This window comes from Salmo salar, chromosome 09 (genome assembly GCF_965601325.2).
Source record: "Salmo salar chromosome 09, fSalSal1, whole genome shotgun sequence".
Classification (NCBI taxonomy): domain Eukaryota; kingdom Metazoa; phylum Chordata; class Actinopteri; order Salmoniformes; family Salmonidae; genus Salmo; species Salmo salar.
Genome location: NC_138299.1, coordinates 20,139,062 through 20,156,364, shown reverse-complemented (window position 1 = coordinate 20,156,364; position 17,303 = coordinate 20,139,062). Strand labels below are relative to the sequence as shown.

At 45.3% G+C, this 17,303-nt stretch overlaps 1 protein-coding gene across 3 annotated transcripts in view; it reads left to right on the top strand.

The window, feature by feature from the left end:
* LOC106610858 (RAC-alpha serine/threonine-protein kinase) overlaps positions 1-16,774 on the top strand; it is a 41,892-nt gene extending 25,118 nt beyond the window's left edge. Inside the window, exons 3-14 of one of the 3 annotated variants that reach the window (XM_014210494.3) lie at positions 5,895-6,023; positions 7,303-7,414; positions 7,529-7,655; positions 8,078-8,209; positions 8,314-8,379; positions 8,818-8,886; positions 9,025-9,150; positions 9,971-10,099; positions 13,182-13,396; positions 13,480-13,567; positions 13,700-13,802; positions 14,870-16,774. In XM_014210494.3, coding sequence (XP_014065969.1) covers positions 5,895-6,023; positions 7,303-7,414; positions 7,529-7,655; positions 8,078-8,209; positions 8,314-8,379; positions 8,818-8,886; positions 9,025-9,150; positions 9,971-10,099; positions 13,182-13,396; positions 13,480-13,567; positions 13,700-13,802; positions 14,870-14,949 — 1,376 coding nt within the window. In that variant the 3' untranslated portion in view covers positions 14,950-16,774. The remainder of the gene's footprint in view (positions 1-5,894; positions 6,024-7,302; positions 7,415-7,528; positions 7,656-8,077; positions 8,210-8,313; positions 8,380-8,817; positions 8,887-9,024; positions 9,151-9,970; positions 10,100-13,181; positions 13,397-13,479; positions 13,568-13,699; positions 13,803-14,869) is intronic. The other 2 variants (XM_014210496.3, XM_014210495.3) reach the window with 2 other exon arrangements.
* Positions 16,775-17,303: the final 529 nt, after the last annotated feature.

Sequence of the window (17,303 nt, the reverse complement as noted above, 5' to 3'; positions counted from 1 at the left end):
CATTCTGTTACTGATTCTTTGGTCATTCTGTTACTGATTTTAATCACGTAATAAATCATGAACCAAATTGTTATCAGTAAAAAAAAAAAATACTAATTGGTAGGTCTACCTTGTTTCTTCTTTGATTATCCTCCCTCATGAGGGAAGAAATGAGGAAAATATCTTTAGAGGCAGTGCAACACCTCACGGCACAACGCCTCTCCCCTATTTGAACTAGATATTTTATGTGTATGTATTGATATGTTGATGTAGTTCTGTCCTTGAGCTGTTCTTGTTTATTAATGTTCTGTATTATATCATGTTTTGTGTGGACCCCAGGAAGAGTAGCTGCTGCTTTCGCAACAGCTAATGGGGATCCTAATAAAATACCAAAAGTGCAGTTAAAAATTTATAAAATAAAAAACATTGAATGATATTTCCATGCGATGTGGTTGAAATAGGACTGACATTTTGAAAATGATGATATTGCCCTTTTCGTGTTCAGGTGGGATGGAACTTTTGGCCCACATCATGACCTCACAATGATCTGATTTATAATAGACCAATGAATGTTCATCTGGATAATTGAGTGGGCTCCAGAGAGCATCAGGGCTGTGTATGTAAATATCTTCAAATTTGTTTCCTAATGCCCAAACGATTAGACTGAGCATTTAAAGGGCCAAAGGAGACTCAGGGAAATAACTCCCAAGTATATTTAGCGTTTATGTTCATTAAATGAACACACACACACACAGTTATTTATTACACGTACAGTGATGATTTGCAAAGACTGCACGGGGGGCTTTAAAAATATGCTTCTTTTTTTTGTAACAGAATGACAACACTAGGCAATATTTATTTTAACTTACAGAAGGCAAAAAAATTCTGCAAGTTAAATGTTGATATTAGTTGGCAGGGGTCTTCACCTCAACGTTATTGTATATCTAATACCTTATTCAGACTTTTTCTGCTAGATGTTTTCTAAGACCCCTTTTTCCGTCTGTTTTAACCAGAAATCAAAGCTTTTGCTTATTACAATTTTTGGTGGTGGAAAAATGTATAAATACCTTCATTTCTCATAGACTCTTAGCTTTTTCATTTGACACCAAATGTGATGTGCTCCTATGCACTTCACATGTTGGTGCTCATGGGGCTTTACATGGAACTGCCCATATACAGTATTTGGACAATTGGCCGTCTATGCAGCTGTAAGTCATTGAGTGTGTGTGGAGGGCGTGGCACTGGAACATTGTGGCTGTCCACACACAAGCCATGTAGCAGTTGGCAAATAAAGATGAATTCTCTTGTGTTTGGCAGATTCTCACTGTTCATTATTTTCCACTTTGCCAAGCGTGCATCCCAGACCTCAGCAGCTGTTTGTCATGTAAAGACACTCTATCAGCCCCCGACAGCTCCTCGCATGCCCCCCCACACACACACACACACACATGAAAATGCGCGTATAGACTTCACTCACGCTCTCAGACACGTATGTAGTAATCTCTCTCTCGCTACCTTCTGGTTCTCTCCTCCCTCGTCTCATTCATTTACAGTTTGTACTCTCAGCTACGTCCTTTGCCCCTAGAACTTTATCTGACGTCTCTGGGACAAATGTAGAGCAGGTTCCAACAGTGGAAATGGAGCCTGTTTGTGGTTGTTGTTGTGCGTATGTTTCAGGCATGAGTCTGTAGTCAAAGTTACCCATCTCAAAGATTGTTCACTTCTCGATCTTATCTGCTATGTTGACAGGCTGTCTGTCCAGTTGTTTCCTGTTTTCTACAATCAGAACGTTCTAGTGAGATGAAATAGGCCAGTTTACTGCAGCTGAAAGACTTTGAAGATAGTTGATAGCAGGGCTTTTATCCCAGAGTCCCTTCTTTTTAGTCAGCATGTCTCCTCTCTTACTCTCTATCCTGCAACATGTCCAATCTGTCAAAATATAGTGTGTCAAAAAAAGCACACAAATACTTAGTGAATCATTTCATTTGTCTATGAAGGAGTCTTGGCATCCCCTCTCACTGTGCACAGACATCAACATCTAGTCCACATTGGTTCAACGTAATTTCACTGCCAACCAGTGGGCTGCTGCTGTTGTCTGCACAGCCATAGCCTCATCCCATAACCCCGCAGTTCCTAGTTGTGGGGATGGCATGGTAGGGTGTCATCAACATAACATTAGTACAGTAGTGGGCTGGGTTTTTAGTCTTAGAAAAAGGTCATTGTAAAAAGTGGAAGTGATAATGGAAAGGGGAAGTGCATGTAAATAGGAAACACATCAGGGTCATGGCTGTGTTTTCTACAGGGGGGAAAAAACAGACTGCAGGTAACAGAAATGGGCAGGCAGACAGACGGATGTGGGCATTTCTACCGTCACATGACTCCACAGGCCCCAGTCAGGATGAGGACACGTATGGCTGGTCAGGATGTCCTCGCTCCAGCTAGACCAAAGACCGTCTTCTCATTTTATAACTTGTCTCATAGGAGACATTGGCATGTTATCGAAGGGCTTTTAAGCATTCACAGCCATTGTTTTCACCACTGTTTTATTTGGAAGAGCAAAAGAAGCACACAAACAATTTTTCTGTTCTGCCAATTGTACCAATGTCAGTCCTGCTGTGGTCCGAGCCTGCTGTGGTTCGAGCCTGCTGTGGTTCGAGCCTGCTGTGGTTCGAGCCTGCTGTGGTCCGAGCCTGCTGTGGTGTCTCAGGGTGGGGTTAGGTGGAGAGGTGTCACATTCCACCATGATGACCTCATTCAGTTCACTGAACTCCCTACTCTCTGGTCTTTACAAGCTGGCGTCTCCTGAGATGCCGTTTGTATTACAGTGAAGGATGACCATTAAGTGCCTGTCACCTTGGCTTTGTTGTTTATGTAGTGACCGGGTACAGTGTGTTCATCGTCACCTTGGCTTTGTTGTTTATGTAGTGACCGGGTACAGTGTGTTCATCGTCACCTTGGCTTTGTTGTTTATGTAGTGACCGGGTACAGTGTGTTCATCGTCACCTTGGCTTTGTTGTTTATGTAGTGACCGGGTACAGTGTGTTCATCGTCACCTTGGCTTTGTTGTTTATGTAGTGACCGGGTACAGTGTGTTCATCGTCACCTTGGCTTTGTTGTTTATGTAGTGACCGGGTACAGTGTGTTCATCGTCACCTTGGCTTTGTTGTTTATGTAGTGACCGGGTACAGTGTGTTCATCGTCACCTTGGCTTTGTTGTTTATGTAGTGACCGGGTACAGTGTGTTCATCGTCACCTTGGCTTTGTTGTTTATGTAGTGACCGGGTACAGTGTGTTCATCGTCACCTTGGCTTTGTTGTTCTGTAGTGACACTGTGACAGGGTACAGTGTGTATTCATCGTCACCTCGTTAAGAGCCATGTGACAGAGCCAAGCTTTGCGTGGAGGAATGTCTCTGCGGCGCGTTCCAGACACAAGGCATGGTGGACACCAACTCGTGCCAGCCTGGGTGGGCATCGTGCGTCAGAGGGGCTGGCAGGCCAAATCCAGGCCCCATTCAGGCCCTCTGTGCTTGGGGAGGGCAAGAATAGCTGTTGTCAGATATACTATACAAACATATACACTGTAGAGTGTACTTTCGTGCACATAAACAAACATGCGTCTCTGCTTGTCAGTGTCTGTGTTGGGACCATGGTCTAGATGCCAGTTTGTGGCCTCGACACAATTAACGTAATCACTCAGCCAGTTAGTCATTGTTGAAAACCCCAAACATGGACCTAGCCACTTCCTGAATCTCTTTCTGTATTCTTCCCAAAAGAGTTGAGCGGAGCCCTGCCAGTGTGTAGGCCAACCCTCCGTCTGTCACTGTGCTGGGGTGATGCAGGCTTGGAGGTAGGGGCTCATTATGCTGCCTCTGCATTGTGCACATACTGTTCCCAGCCTGCCCTGCCAGGGGCTCTGAGCCTGGCCCGGGGTGGGGATATGGGTCAGCCAAGACCTCACCACAGACTGACAAACCAGCTGGGGCAGTAGTGAGGCCTTGGTTTAAGGCTGGGGCTGAGACCAGGTCTGAGAGGGTGTTTTTCTGGACACAATGTCCCTCAGGTTTAAGATGAGTCTGGAAAGGGGTCTTGGATATGGAGGCTGTGGGTCCAGGTGTTGGAAACTGTTGGCTTCTCACCTGTGATCCTGCTCGTTATAGCAGTATCTCTGTTTCTCCTCACCAATGCCCACCACTGTGCTGATGTAACGAGGAATTCAGTCAGTCATGCGAAGCTGCCATTGACCCATAGTTGTAAATCACATTGACGATGTGGATTCTCTGGGGACCTGTGTGTGTGTGTGTGTGTGTGTGGATTAGTGTTGTGAATGTTGATTTCATGAGCCATGTAGTGTAAAATAGACAAATGACTCATCACTGTAATTGCAGCATATTGAACAGGCATGGGGAAATCCAGAGCTTTTACTTTATATCACACCGTGTGTTTTTCAACGAGGATGTAGTGAGCTCCGCTCTGTATGCAAGCAGTAAGCATTGCAATCTGAAGGCAAACAAAGTCTAACTAATTTCTAAATGAGCTGCGTTTGGTGTAAAAACACTTAGCCAGCAGGTTGGAGATGGAAGAATCTCCTCCCCGTGCCATGATGAAAAATGGCAGCAGCCGTAATAACATATTGGACATCTGCTGCAGATTTGAAATTTAAAGTATACAGTGCTCTGAGGCAGATGTTTTCTCTAGTGCTGTGATTTGTGCTGCCTCCTCGCAGGTTGCAGTAAAGCAGGTGTTTACACTGTGTGTGTTACACTGTGTGTGTTTTACACTGTGTGTGTTTTACACTGTGTGTGTTACTGCTGTAACGGTTGGTGTTTGAGTGAATCAGAGCCGTCTAGGCCCTCAGGTGGCTCTCTGCTAGTCGGACAGTTTAACCATCACTTTGAGGTGAGACTTTTAGAATATGGCGTACTGTCCACTTAGTGATGGTCTACATTGCCTCTTCTCACTAAGAGGAGTTTATATGAGTTGTGTTGAGTGGACTAGAGGTCAGTTAGGTACTGTTATAGAGGGATTCCGGTCTGTCTGCTTCGTCACAGACTGGTCTGGGATCAGTTTCCTCAGACTGCTCACAGACTGGTCTGGGATCAGTTTCCTCAGACTGGTCACAGACTGGTCTGGGATCAGTTTCCTCAGACTGGAGCCTATCTGTGCCAGGCGAGGCTCGGGGGAGAAGAGGAGCATGACGCCGGCATTGACTGATCTCCACTTCCCCCAGACTTCTGTATCCGAGGAAATGGGGCAATTAAGGACAGCTTGCTCAGGCACTGCATGGGGTTAATACCCGGCTCCCATAATTAAAAATAAATTACACTTTTCCTATATAAATATTCAAGCCCCTCTCCGATGTGAGCCACTGCCTTTTTTATGGTGCGTAAGCGTTTTCTTCTTCAGATTTCGGGAACATCTGGCACAACGTTTCCTGAACCATCCACAGAATAAATTGAGTTTTGTTGCCTTTGAGAGATTAGTCTGTGGGTGTGTTGTATTGAAGTGGATGGGGTAGTGATGGAGCCACATGGATCCCTTTGGGAGCTCTGTATGGGACACGAGGCAGAGGCAAGGGTCCTGACTCTGGCTAAAACAGCCATTTGTCCTGGCTTTGTTCTACTATAGCGGAAAGTGGGTGAAAAGATGGTAATTTTAGTGAACAGCATGGTAATTAGATCACAGGAAATGGGTCACACCACTGAAATAAGGGTGGCGCCTTGAAAAGAATATCATTGTGTATCATAAATCATCAAACCGCACAGCTAAATTGTCATAGACCAATCAACATGAAGAATATAGCTGTCGTCATGGCGTCGGCTAATGGGATCCTAAAAAAAATGGAATCTTGTGAAACCAGCACATTGGATTATAGACACCAATTATGTGCATCCATTTTCTCCATCTCTCTTTGCAGGAGAGTACATTAAGACCTGGAGGCCTAGGTATTTTCTACTCAAGACTGATGGTACATTCATTGGCTACAAGGAACGGCCACAACATGTTGAGGCACTTGAAACCCCTTTAAATAACTTCTCAGTAGCACGTGAGTATCTACGCTTTCAAGACTACTATCTACATTACCTCACCCATTTAAGGTCATATAGCGCTTTACACTGAGTATACAAAACATTAAGAACACCTGCTCTTTCCATGACGTACTGTAGACTACTGACCAGGTGAATCCAGGTGAAGGCTGTGATCTCTTATTGATGTCACTTATTAAATCCTATTCGATCAGTCTAGATGAAGGGGAGGAGGCAGGTTAAAGAAGGATTTTTAAGCCTTGAGACAATTGAGACATGGATTGTGTATGTGTGTCATTCAGAGGGTGAATGGGCGAGACAAAATATGTTCCTAATGTTTGGTGTACTCAGTGTATATTGCCTAATCACCCATAGAAAAATGTAATATTCTGTTCAGTAGCTCCTATGCCAATGTCTTACCTTAACTGGTACAGTTCAAAGCCACAATGTTGTGGCTACAAACAGCAGAATAGACTGGTGTGTTCTCCCTGGCTATGTGTGAATTCCAGTCTTGTCGAAGAGGCTGCGACTCTGTAGAGCAGAGCAACCCTAGATGGCAGGAAGTTACTGGGACAGCCTCTGCAGATGATTGAACAGAGTAATTAGACATCATACTGTTTGTTAAACAAAACGTTTCCTCCTGACACTCTTGAGTTATAGTAGTTATTAACTGGCTGATTTCAATTATTTATCTGTGCGCTGCTCTGTAGCTCTGTCTCAATAAGCAGTACGGGGAGGGAGTGAGCAGACCTGCAGCAGACCCACAGAGGGGCCGTGTGGTGCTGCTGATGGGGGTGGTGGGTGGGGCCACACTGACAGGGCCCTGCTGGAGCTCAGTGGTGGCCCAGCCCCATATCCTCCATCTAACAGACATCCTGACAAACTCCTCCATGTCTCCTTTTGGCACACACAGTATGTTGACTATGTGAAAGAGCTGCACTGGGAAACTGGCTGCTCTCTTAGAATTCTAACTTTTGATTCAAGCAAATTCTTTTGAAGTCAATGTTGTCTGTGGCCCATTATTATATCTTTGACGTTTTCTGGAATTGATTGAAACGTCTGCTTATTTCACATTATCCATGTCTCAGTCCGATGATATGACCAAATCTTGAGGTTAAAATATTCAGTATGAAGAGATCTGTGATCAGGGCTTCCCCCTTCACCCATAGTGCACCTGTTCAGTTCCCTGTGTATGGTGGCAGTCCCTGCAGTGTCTGTTAGGGTGGCGATAAAGATAAATGGCTGTAACTGCGGGTCTCTCTCTCCTCTCCTGCGCCGTCTCACCCTGGATGTGGCCAGAGTGCCAGCTGATGAAGACAGAGAGGCCCAAGCCCAACACATTCATCATCCGCTGCCTGCAGTGGACCACTGTTATCGAGCGCACCTTCCACGTGGAGACTCCCGAGGAGAGGCAAGCTTACATGATTGGGCTGAATTACCTCATGTTAAATGAGGTGTTGTAATTTCCCTTCCACTCTCTCTCCCTCTGTTCCTCTCTAACTCGTCTCCGTTCTCATTCTCTCAGGGAAGAATGGACGAAGGCCATTGAGGCCGTAGCAGACGGTCTACAGAAAGAGGAGGAGGAGATGATGGACTCCTCCCCAGACCCAATGGACATGGAGATGTACCTGACCAAACCCAGACTCAAAGTGGTGCGTCCCTGTCCTCACGGCCCTTCCTGCCTCAGCCCGCTCCTCACGGCCTTTCCTGCCTCACCCCAGCTCACCCGGCGCCCTGACATTCCCGACATCAGCCCTGGGAGGCTTAGCACCACATAGCATGTCCACTCTGTTTCATCACCACACGTGTGCTGTTAACTCATGAAACAAAGGTCTAAGGGCACCGGATTGGATGTCCCCCACGCAACCGTTTTCAACATTCTCACCAGCCCTGAGGGTCAGAGGTTAATTTAGCCACTGCAGCATTTAGTCCCACCTTTAGAAGAGTGGATGAACTAGCACCTGTAATGCTTCCGTGTTGTCAGTGGGATTGTATGTTTTGAGTAGTTAGAGCATGAATTTGTTATAGCTACTGTTTTGTAACCCGGTGGCTCTTTTTCTCCCCTCGCTCATAGACTATGCACGACTTTGAATACCTCAAACTCCTAGGAAAAGGCACTTTTGGCAAAGTGATCCTGGTGAAGGAGAAGGCCACAGGACGCTACTATGCCATGAAAATCCTGAAGAAGGAAGTAATCGTAGCGAAAGTGAGTACAGGCCACTGACCGTTACAGGAAGCATGAGAGAGATCATGGATACCTAAACGGCAGCCGTTGTGGGAGTTGCACAAACACTCTGTGATCTCTTTCAGGATGAAGTGGCACACACACTCACAGAAAACCGAGTGCTACAGAATTCCAAGCATCCGTTCTTGACGGTGAGAGACCCCTCCATCCTCTCCATCTACCTAACCCAAACTCTCCCCTGGCCACAAAGACTCTGACAAGCCACTCCACTTCAGCCTGGGAGCTTCCATGCAGGGGGAGATGCTGAATCTGTGCTGGGAGAGTTTGAGCAATGTTTACAAACACAGCAATAGACTTGGCCTCTATTGAGGACACTAGACCTTTCATTGTCAGTTAACCACCTTTCTCAAAGTCTGTGACAGCTCACAATGCCAAACTCTTCCACGTTAAGTGGTAACACATGCAGCTTGTGTTCATCCCACTGTGGTGAATGGGCAGTTGGCACACGACAGTAATACCCCAAAGGCAGATATCACATCAACAAAGACTTAGGTTTCTTTTGGAGAACTTGCAAGCTTATTTTTTCTTCATTGATTGCAGTTGTTAAAGTTGTTAGTGTATATCTCCAGGGCCTGAAATACTCCTTCCAGACTCATGACCGGTTGTGTTTCGTCATGGAGTATGCGAACGGCGGAGAGGTGAGCTTTTTAAACTGTCAATAACACCGTAGCTAGATCCAATTTAGCTAGTAGTAGCCAATAATGCCTCCCACCCCTCCTCTGTACGCTCACCCTGTTCCCTCTGTCTCCTCTCCCTCCTTTCCTCGCTTCCTCTAGCTGTTCTTCCACCTGTCCCGGGACCGGGTGTTCTCGGAGGAGCGGGCTCGGTTCTACGGGGCGGAGATAGTGTCAGCACTGGACTACCTGCATGCTGAGAGGAACGTGGTCTACAGAGATCTGAAGGTACGGTGGTGGAACACAGTCAGTCTCCGACCGGGATATAAATAGTGTCCACAGCAGCATGCTGCAGCCAGGGGCGCATCGATCTCCCTCCCCCTGATTCAGGCCTCACTGCAGCTGGAAACTTAGGCCTAGACCGCCTCTTATGGCAGGAGGAGTAGAATAACCAACATGTCCTTCTGGACAGCTGTTCGACTCGTTTATTTTTCTTTGATTTCACCATTAATGTAAATAGGCAACAATTAAACATTTTGTATTTTAGAAAGTGTGTAAGAGTATTGAGTCATCTTTTACCCCCAGCGTCAAACTTATTCCGTAGAGCTGCAATTTGTTCCTACCAGAAGCAAGAGGCCGGTACAAAAACTCAGTGAACTGTATTCATAGCATAAGAGCAGAGTTATTATATGACTGTTTTTTAGGAGGGAGGGGAGGGAGGCATCTGTAGCCCTGTTTCTTCCAGCTGATGAAACTATACCAGCCAGGTCAGCATAGCCCCCCTCCCTCCTCGTTCCCCCCTCCCTGTGATCTTCCCATGGGTTTATGAGGCAGGCTTCCAACCTGCTAAGGTTCTCCTGAAAATGCCAGGGTAGCAGTATTGGAGGAAGTGCTGACTCTGGCCTGCCTGGTGCTACTGGTCACGTGTGAGCTACAGCTGCCAGGTGACGTTTACTGAGAGGACACTGATATTAAAAGGCAATGCATCGCTAACTCATTCCTCTGAGCTGAAGTCAAAACAGCTGGGCCTCAATCACACACCTCACACAGGCTCTCGCCCTCCTCCTGATGCGGATGCTTCCTGTCTCATTCTGTCTCCTCCCCTCAGCTGGAAAATCTCATGCTGGACAAAGACGGACACATACAAATCACTGACTTTGGACTGTGCAAGGAGGGGATCACAGACGGGGCCACCATGAAGACCTTCTGTGGGACGCCAGAGTACCTGGCCCCAGAGGTAGTGTATTCTCACTGTCCAATCACCAATATGGGGGTCATTAAATCTTAGCATTTTGAGTCAGTAAAGATGTAGCCTTTGGAGCCCAACCCATGTGGGTTCTTCCTCTTCAGATGTTTTTAGAATTTGATGTTGTGAAAAGACCTGCTAGTTTACCCACTTTTGACATGTTCTTGTTAGTACACTGTATCAAGTTTGAGTTTAAATCAACTGAACAGAATAAAGTCACATAGTTGGTAAGTACCTGAAAGAATTAAGACTAAATACTGTTTTGAAGAGAGGAACTGTGGTGCAGAGAATATATCCCACTAAACATATCGTGAATGTATGTTGTCGGGCATATTGTTAAGGCATACAAGCTATGTGGAAGAGTGGCTTTGGGGCAGCTGTTCCTAAATGCCTGTCTAATCTCCAGTAGAAGACATGGAGCTAATGACTCTGCAGTGTGACTAGGGCAGGGCAAGGTGTGCCCGTATTTATTGGGTGAGAGGACATGTGTACAGGGGTGTGGCTGCTCCCCATTGCGTGCAGGTGTGACGCGATAGGGCATTGTGTGTGTGTGATAGCCCTCTTGCCGTAGGAATATTTTTCCGGGAGAAGGGTGCCCATGTTGACACAGTTGCCGGCTCGTTGTTTTTAGCCACCATTTGGAATTTGCTGGGGGGGGGCCGGGGGTTGGCAGTGCCTCAGGAAACGTGAGCTTCTGCCCCTGGAGAAAAGTCCACATTGGCTGCAGCTGCTTCTAGCCCACTGCTGCCCGAGATGATAATAATAATAATTGATTACATTTGTAAAGCGCTTTTCATTAAACAAGATTCATCTCAAAGTGCATAAAATAAAAGTTAAAATAGATTATTTTTTTTTAAACAAAGAAAATATCTAGAACCATATCATAAAAGCAACAAAGTCTAGGATGAAGGGTAGGCCAGCCAATAAAGATAAGAACTTAAGGCCTGCTTTAAAAGCCCCAACAGTCTGAACACCTCTGTTCAGGATGACTATCCTGACCTGGGCAAAGCCAGGGCCATGCACGTTGTCCTTACTTCACTTCTCCCCAGTAACATTCTCCCATGGCGCTTTCATCTGACATATTCATCTCTCTTAGAGGACCATCCTGATCTAGGGCATAGTCTACAGTAGCTATCATCACTTAAGCCAACCAGCGCATGAATTACTATTTCATCATAACGTCCCCCACTCACAATAGGGCCAGCAAAAGGCAAATGATAAGTAAAAGGAAAGAAAATAATCTGTTTATATAATTTCATGTTTTATGTGGGGTTTGTTAGAAATGAAAGGCAACCTCCATTAACTTGCCCCCCATTCACCCCCAGCTCTTCCTCTGCCATTCTGTACACAGTAACATTCTACCCTATAACAGCCCCAGCTCTGCTAGACTCGAGCAGCGGAGACATCAGGGGGCGTTTCCGTGGAGACAGGGTCGCCGCAGAGCGTCTCTATGGAGCCAGGGCCAGGCAGTGTTACAGGTTGTTCTGCAGTAAACAATGACCTTGTTGTGTGTGTGCTGCACAGGAATCCTGTAACATCTGGGAATATTCCACAGGCCAGGAGCCCAGCACTGTAAACCTTCCTCTAGAGAACACCCATGGAACCAGTTTCACTTAACCCACTGTGAAATAGGGTCGTTTTATAGAAACATTGGAACAGTAATGCCTGAAGTTGAATTGGGGAAGTTATGAACAAGGAAGTTAAGGAGAGTGAAGGGAATCACATATAATGTGAGCCAGTGATGTGTTTGGGAGAGGGACGGTAGCTGTGTTTGTGTTAGAGGGAGAAAAAAAAGGGGCCAGAGTAAGATAGTACTCTCTATCAAATGGAGGATATTTCTCTTCCCCTCCACTCTGCACTGTGCTGTCCTTGGGGCCAGTGTAACAGAGTCGGTCCAGGCAGCCCTGGTTACGTGTGAGGGATGAGCTTGGCTCCTGTGGTCCTGGCAGCTCCACAGCTGTGGCGCTCTTCTACATACTGTATATGGGGCAGCTGCAGACCCAGCTGTCTCACGGTGTGAATCGCACGACAGCAGCACTGGAAATAGAGACGGTCCAGTAATCCTAGCACCGTGCCGGCTTCAGGTTACCCCTGCCCTCCGAGGCCTCCTCGCCCCTAACCGCAGCGCCAAGCAGCGTGCCCCTCAGACACACACACGCCGCCCACCCACGCGCACAAACACACTCTGGTTTTGTTCTATTTACGGCCACGTCCGTCCATCTGTTCTGCCCGCCTCTTTCTGGGTCTGTGTACCTTTATGTCCATATTTAATTATATTAGGCTGCCCCCTTACCTAAGACCGGTCCAGGAATAGAGTCAATCTCAACTCATAACCTTTTGATGTTTTAAAGAACAACCTGTTCTCAGTGACTTGATTTCACTTACAACATCCTTCCGGTAGTGTTGACCCAACTGCACATCCCAGAAGGCCTTGTATAGTAACAAATGGAAGAGTGTACTGGCGTTCAACAGGTTGCCCCAGTTGGTCAGCACAGAGCTGAAGCAAGCCAATTGATTAGAACGTGTGAACATGTCATCTTCCATGGTGTGCGAACCTCCACCTCCATCACTAAGGGCTGTGGTGTGGTTGGATATACAGTGCAGTCGAGAGGGAGGGCTGTGGTGTGGTTGGATATACAGTGCAGTCGAGATGTTGGTGTGTACTGCAGACCTCTGGTGATTAAATATGCAGGGCTCCTGGGGAAATTCTATCCCTGCTCCTATTGTGAGATGTGAGTCAGTGCTTGCTGTGGCTGGTCAGAAAGCCCAGACCAGGAGAAGGGGACACTGGCCTCGGGGTTCTTTATACAGCCTGGAGAGCTGCTGACCTCACTACTCACCTAATGTCCAACCACTTAGCTAATAGATAGGTTTCAGAGATCTAAACCAAGAATGTATAGTATGTGTGTCTCTTCTGATGCCGTCATAGGGCTGACCGTACATTTGAACTCCTGCTAGCCCTAGTATTGTCCTTGTACTGTCCTGTATGCTTCCAGGTATGATTGTGCAGTTGTCCATGGTGGTATTAGTGAAGTTGTATTCTATTGAGTTGTGGTTGTCCTGTGTTGTCTAGGTTCTGGAGGACAATGACTACGGCCGGGCGGTGGACTGGTGGGGTCTGGGCGTGGTCATGTACGAGATGATGTGTGGTCGGCTGCCCTTCTACAACCAGGACCACGAGAAGCTGTTTGAGCTCATCCTCATGGAGGACATCCGTTTCCCACGCACCCTGGGCCCCGAGGGCAGGTCCCTGCTCTCAGGCCTGCTCAAGAAGGACCCCAAGCAGCGGTAAGTAGGCCTCTCCTCCCTTCTCATTCCAACCAAAAAGCCCTCTGTACTTACTCTTGTCCATTGGTCCCTGTGTCTTCCAGGTTAGGTGGTGGACAGAATGATGCTAAAGAGATCATGCAGCACAAATTCTTTGCTGGGATTGAATGGCAAGATGTTTATGAGAAGAAGGTAAATCGGTGTAACACGTTCCATTACTTCAGAGAACAACCAATAGATTTGACCAGGCCCGCAAATGTCTACACTCTGATTGACAGGACAGATGTGCCAATGTGCTCCATGATGTCCTCTCTTCTCTCACAGCTGGTCCCGCCCTTTAAGCCGCAGGTTACCTCAGAAACAGACACGCGGTATTTTGACGAGGAGTTCACAGCACAGACCATCACTATTACACCGCCCGGACAAGGTACTACCTCACCCACTGTATCGTTACAGGATACACACACCACACTCGCGTCACAGAGAACAGTATTACGAGCCCAAATAGACAATCATCATTCTAATGTTTTTCACTGGACCGGAATGCTTTTGTTTAATTGTGATGATCATAGTCCGACTCAGTAAGAATGAACTGGACCCACAGGTGGTTCTGAACGTCATTACTGTTGAGAGAACCACTTACTGAGTTTCAGAATCTCAGACATTTCTATCCCCCTCTTCAGAGATTTTCTGAAAATGTTGATTTTAAACTGAACTTTAAATTGTTATTATCATGGCTCCAAAGGTAATTGTTTATTTTTGAGGGGGGTTTACAGAATTTGTGTCCCAAACGAAAACCCCAAGCTGATCTACATGGTTTACTTTTAGATGGACTGTAATATTCTTCCTCTTGTTGTCAGGCTTATGAGAGAATGCCCCTAGTTTCTACTTTAAATGCAGTCCGATCTTTGCTTACTATCAGACTGCCTAGGACATGTACGTTTTGAGTACTCCCAGTACTTTTACAACCTATTAATTGAACAACCATTTTTGAAGGTGCACTCCATATGAGTTCCACGTGTAAATACCCTTGATGTTTATGATACTGTAGTAGCCAAGGAATTAAATCCCACAACATCATTTAGAGGTATAGATTGCACTCTCAAAGGCGAGTATTGAAATGAGAATGGGGAAGGTTCATGTTCCCTATCCCAGTGCAATTAATGCGAGGTCAAATTACACAGAGCTTATTCAATTCCTCTGGGGGATTTGTGCCCTCTTCTGGAACGCATGTGTAACATCTGTTATTCCATAGTTCACTGTGTCCCTCAAAATGGTGGTGCTAGAGCACTAGCAATGTGTGCCAAACTGCACCCTGGGCTAGTTCGAGGTACACTATCTATTAGGACTAAATCATAATGCTTTTCGTAGTCACTGAGATGGAAAAAGAACACATTGAATTCAACAAATGTGATGATCAGATTAATGTTATACACTAATTGAGTTCTCTCTGTGCCGTCCCACTCTTTCCTCCCCACTTATTATCTATTCCAGAAGACAGCATGGAGTTGTTTGACAGCGAACGGAGGCCCCACTTCCCACAGTTCTCCTACTCTGCGAGTGGGACAGCCTAAACTCCCCCTCTCATTCCTCTGGTTCCAACATTTCCCCTCACCTTACCAGACTGCACATCCAACTACATTCACCCCATCCTTTTTTTACTTCCAGTGTCGCATATAGTATTGTTGAACAGACATTTGCTATCTGCAAGTTCGGTAATTATAGGGGAAAATACTTCATAGTACACAAATGAAAAACTGGTTGTTTCTGTGGCTTCTTAAGACTTTTCTAATGGTGAGAGAGAACACTACAGTGTTGCTTGTCTTGATGAGTAGAGTCAGACAAGCTTGATGTTCATAAAACCACACTTTATAGGAAAAGGGTGGCAATGTGGTATATCATTTTAGAATGGTCAGGCTACACTTTCCTAAACTTCTATCAGAACCTGTTATTTGTCACACATTATTCACAAAGTGAACATTTTACGGGACCATAAGGATTGTATCGGAATTAGCCATGTAAAATGAAAATTGTCTTTTTGATGTTCTTTGTTTAAGGCAAAGATATATTGTGGACCAACAGCAACAACAAAATATGACCAATGACTTAATGTTCCATGTAGTGGGAGGTTTAATCATATTTAGATATTGTTATCAGGACTTTCACATTATACTAATCACTATTTGACCAACACTTTGAAACCTGTTGTTCTGCCATTGAATGTACCTAATCAATAAAATGTATAATTCTGCATACCTAACTGTTGTAGAACATGGTTGATTCTCATAGGACTTCCATCCCTCAAAAGAACATTCTTATCTGTATGTTAGAGCCCCAAAACATTCTAGAACAAAGTGAGAACATGGTCTATGGACCTCTGTCAGAGCGCTCTGCTCCATTATCAGTCTAATGACAAATTGTGCAATACAATGGCAGACACTTAGAGAACTGATTCTGGGAGCAGGCATACAATGTAAATGTGTTAAAGCTTGCCGGCACTGAATCTCAGAACCGTGTCTACACGGTCAATTGGATATCCATTTGCTGTTGTCCCATTGAAAAGACAGTTACTCTAATCTCTCTGGACTATGTGCTTGGATCATGATGCCTTCCTGTCTGAATACTGTGTTTCAAACACTCTGGGCTGTTTCTTTCTGAACTGGCCAGTCAGGTACTGATCCTTTCTGCCCAATCAGGGAATCTTCTGTCTCCTCTGGGTTTTTTCCTCCCAGTGTATTCACTACCGCCTCAATGAGGTCACTGTAACACAGTCCTTTAGGACTTACTCCATAAACAAGCTGGGCTGTGGTTCAGGGGAAAACAAGTTGAGTCCGCTTTGATCTCTATAGGTAGGGATCAGGGTACATGGTTCTGAGTTATTTATAGAAAACGAGTTTGACTGTGCCAATGATATGCAATTTCCTGCCCCAAAACATGTATTTGTACTTGTTACACTTTATAGTTGGAAATGACTGAATTAATGTCAATTCTGAAAGGTGTGAACTATTAAAGGCTTGTTTGCGTAATTAACCCCCCCTATACAGATTGCTGTAGATAAACTGAGAATCTTGGAAATGCTTTTTGGGGAAACTGCACAGTGTTTCCAGGGGACTGATAACTATAAAGTTAATGTTATTGAATGTAAAGGCATTTATATTTTCACCTCAATTCCTTTTTTCCCAAACAATTGTTAGATTGGATTGTTACTTATTCCTGTGCTGTCACCCTCTGAAAATGGGGAAATGCCTTTTATACATTTATGTTTTTACATTGTTTTTGTACCTGCCCTTTCCCATTCCTGAAACGGAGGGCACCAGCTTTAGTAAACAAATAATATAACCTTTGTACACTTTTTACTGTTTTGTTTCTTTCAAATTTATATAAAATATCTTAACTAAATTTGTGCCAACTTGTCTTTTTTTGTTGATCGTTACAGAACATTTATGGATAGGATAGGATAAGGTAATCCTTCTAACCCCCCCCCCTTAAAAGATTTAGATGCACTATTGTAAAGTGGTTGTTCCACTGGATATTATAGGTGAATGCACCAATTTGTAAGTCGCTCTGGATAAGAGCGTCTGCTAAATGACTAAAATGTAAAATGTAAAAATGTATCTTCTCTAATATGCTTTAACCCACAGTCATAGATCCAAAACATTAGCAAGTCAAGCTTGTGCTGAGTGAAGTACTTAAGAAAAGAATAACTCATGAGGCAAGCGTCTGAAACAAATTATGAATAAACCTAAGTACTGAGTGGTTGGACTTGGCCTTGTTTCTGTACCTCCACAGGATTGCTTAGGTCCGTGTCTGTCTGGCTCGTTCTGCAGCTGGTTAGAGCTAGAGGAGAAGCTCCTTTGGGCCAGACCCAGATGGTACAGTCTCTGGAGCAGATGTTGACAGCCAGGGCTCAGTCTGACTGTCTGGCCAG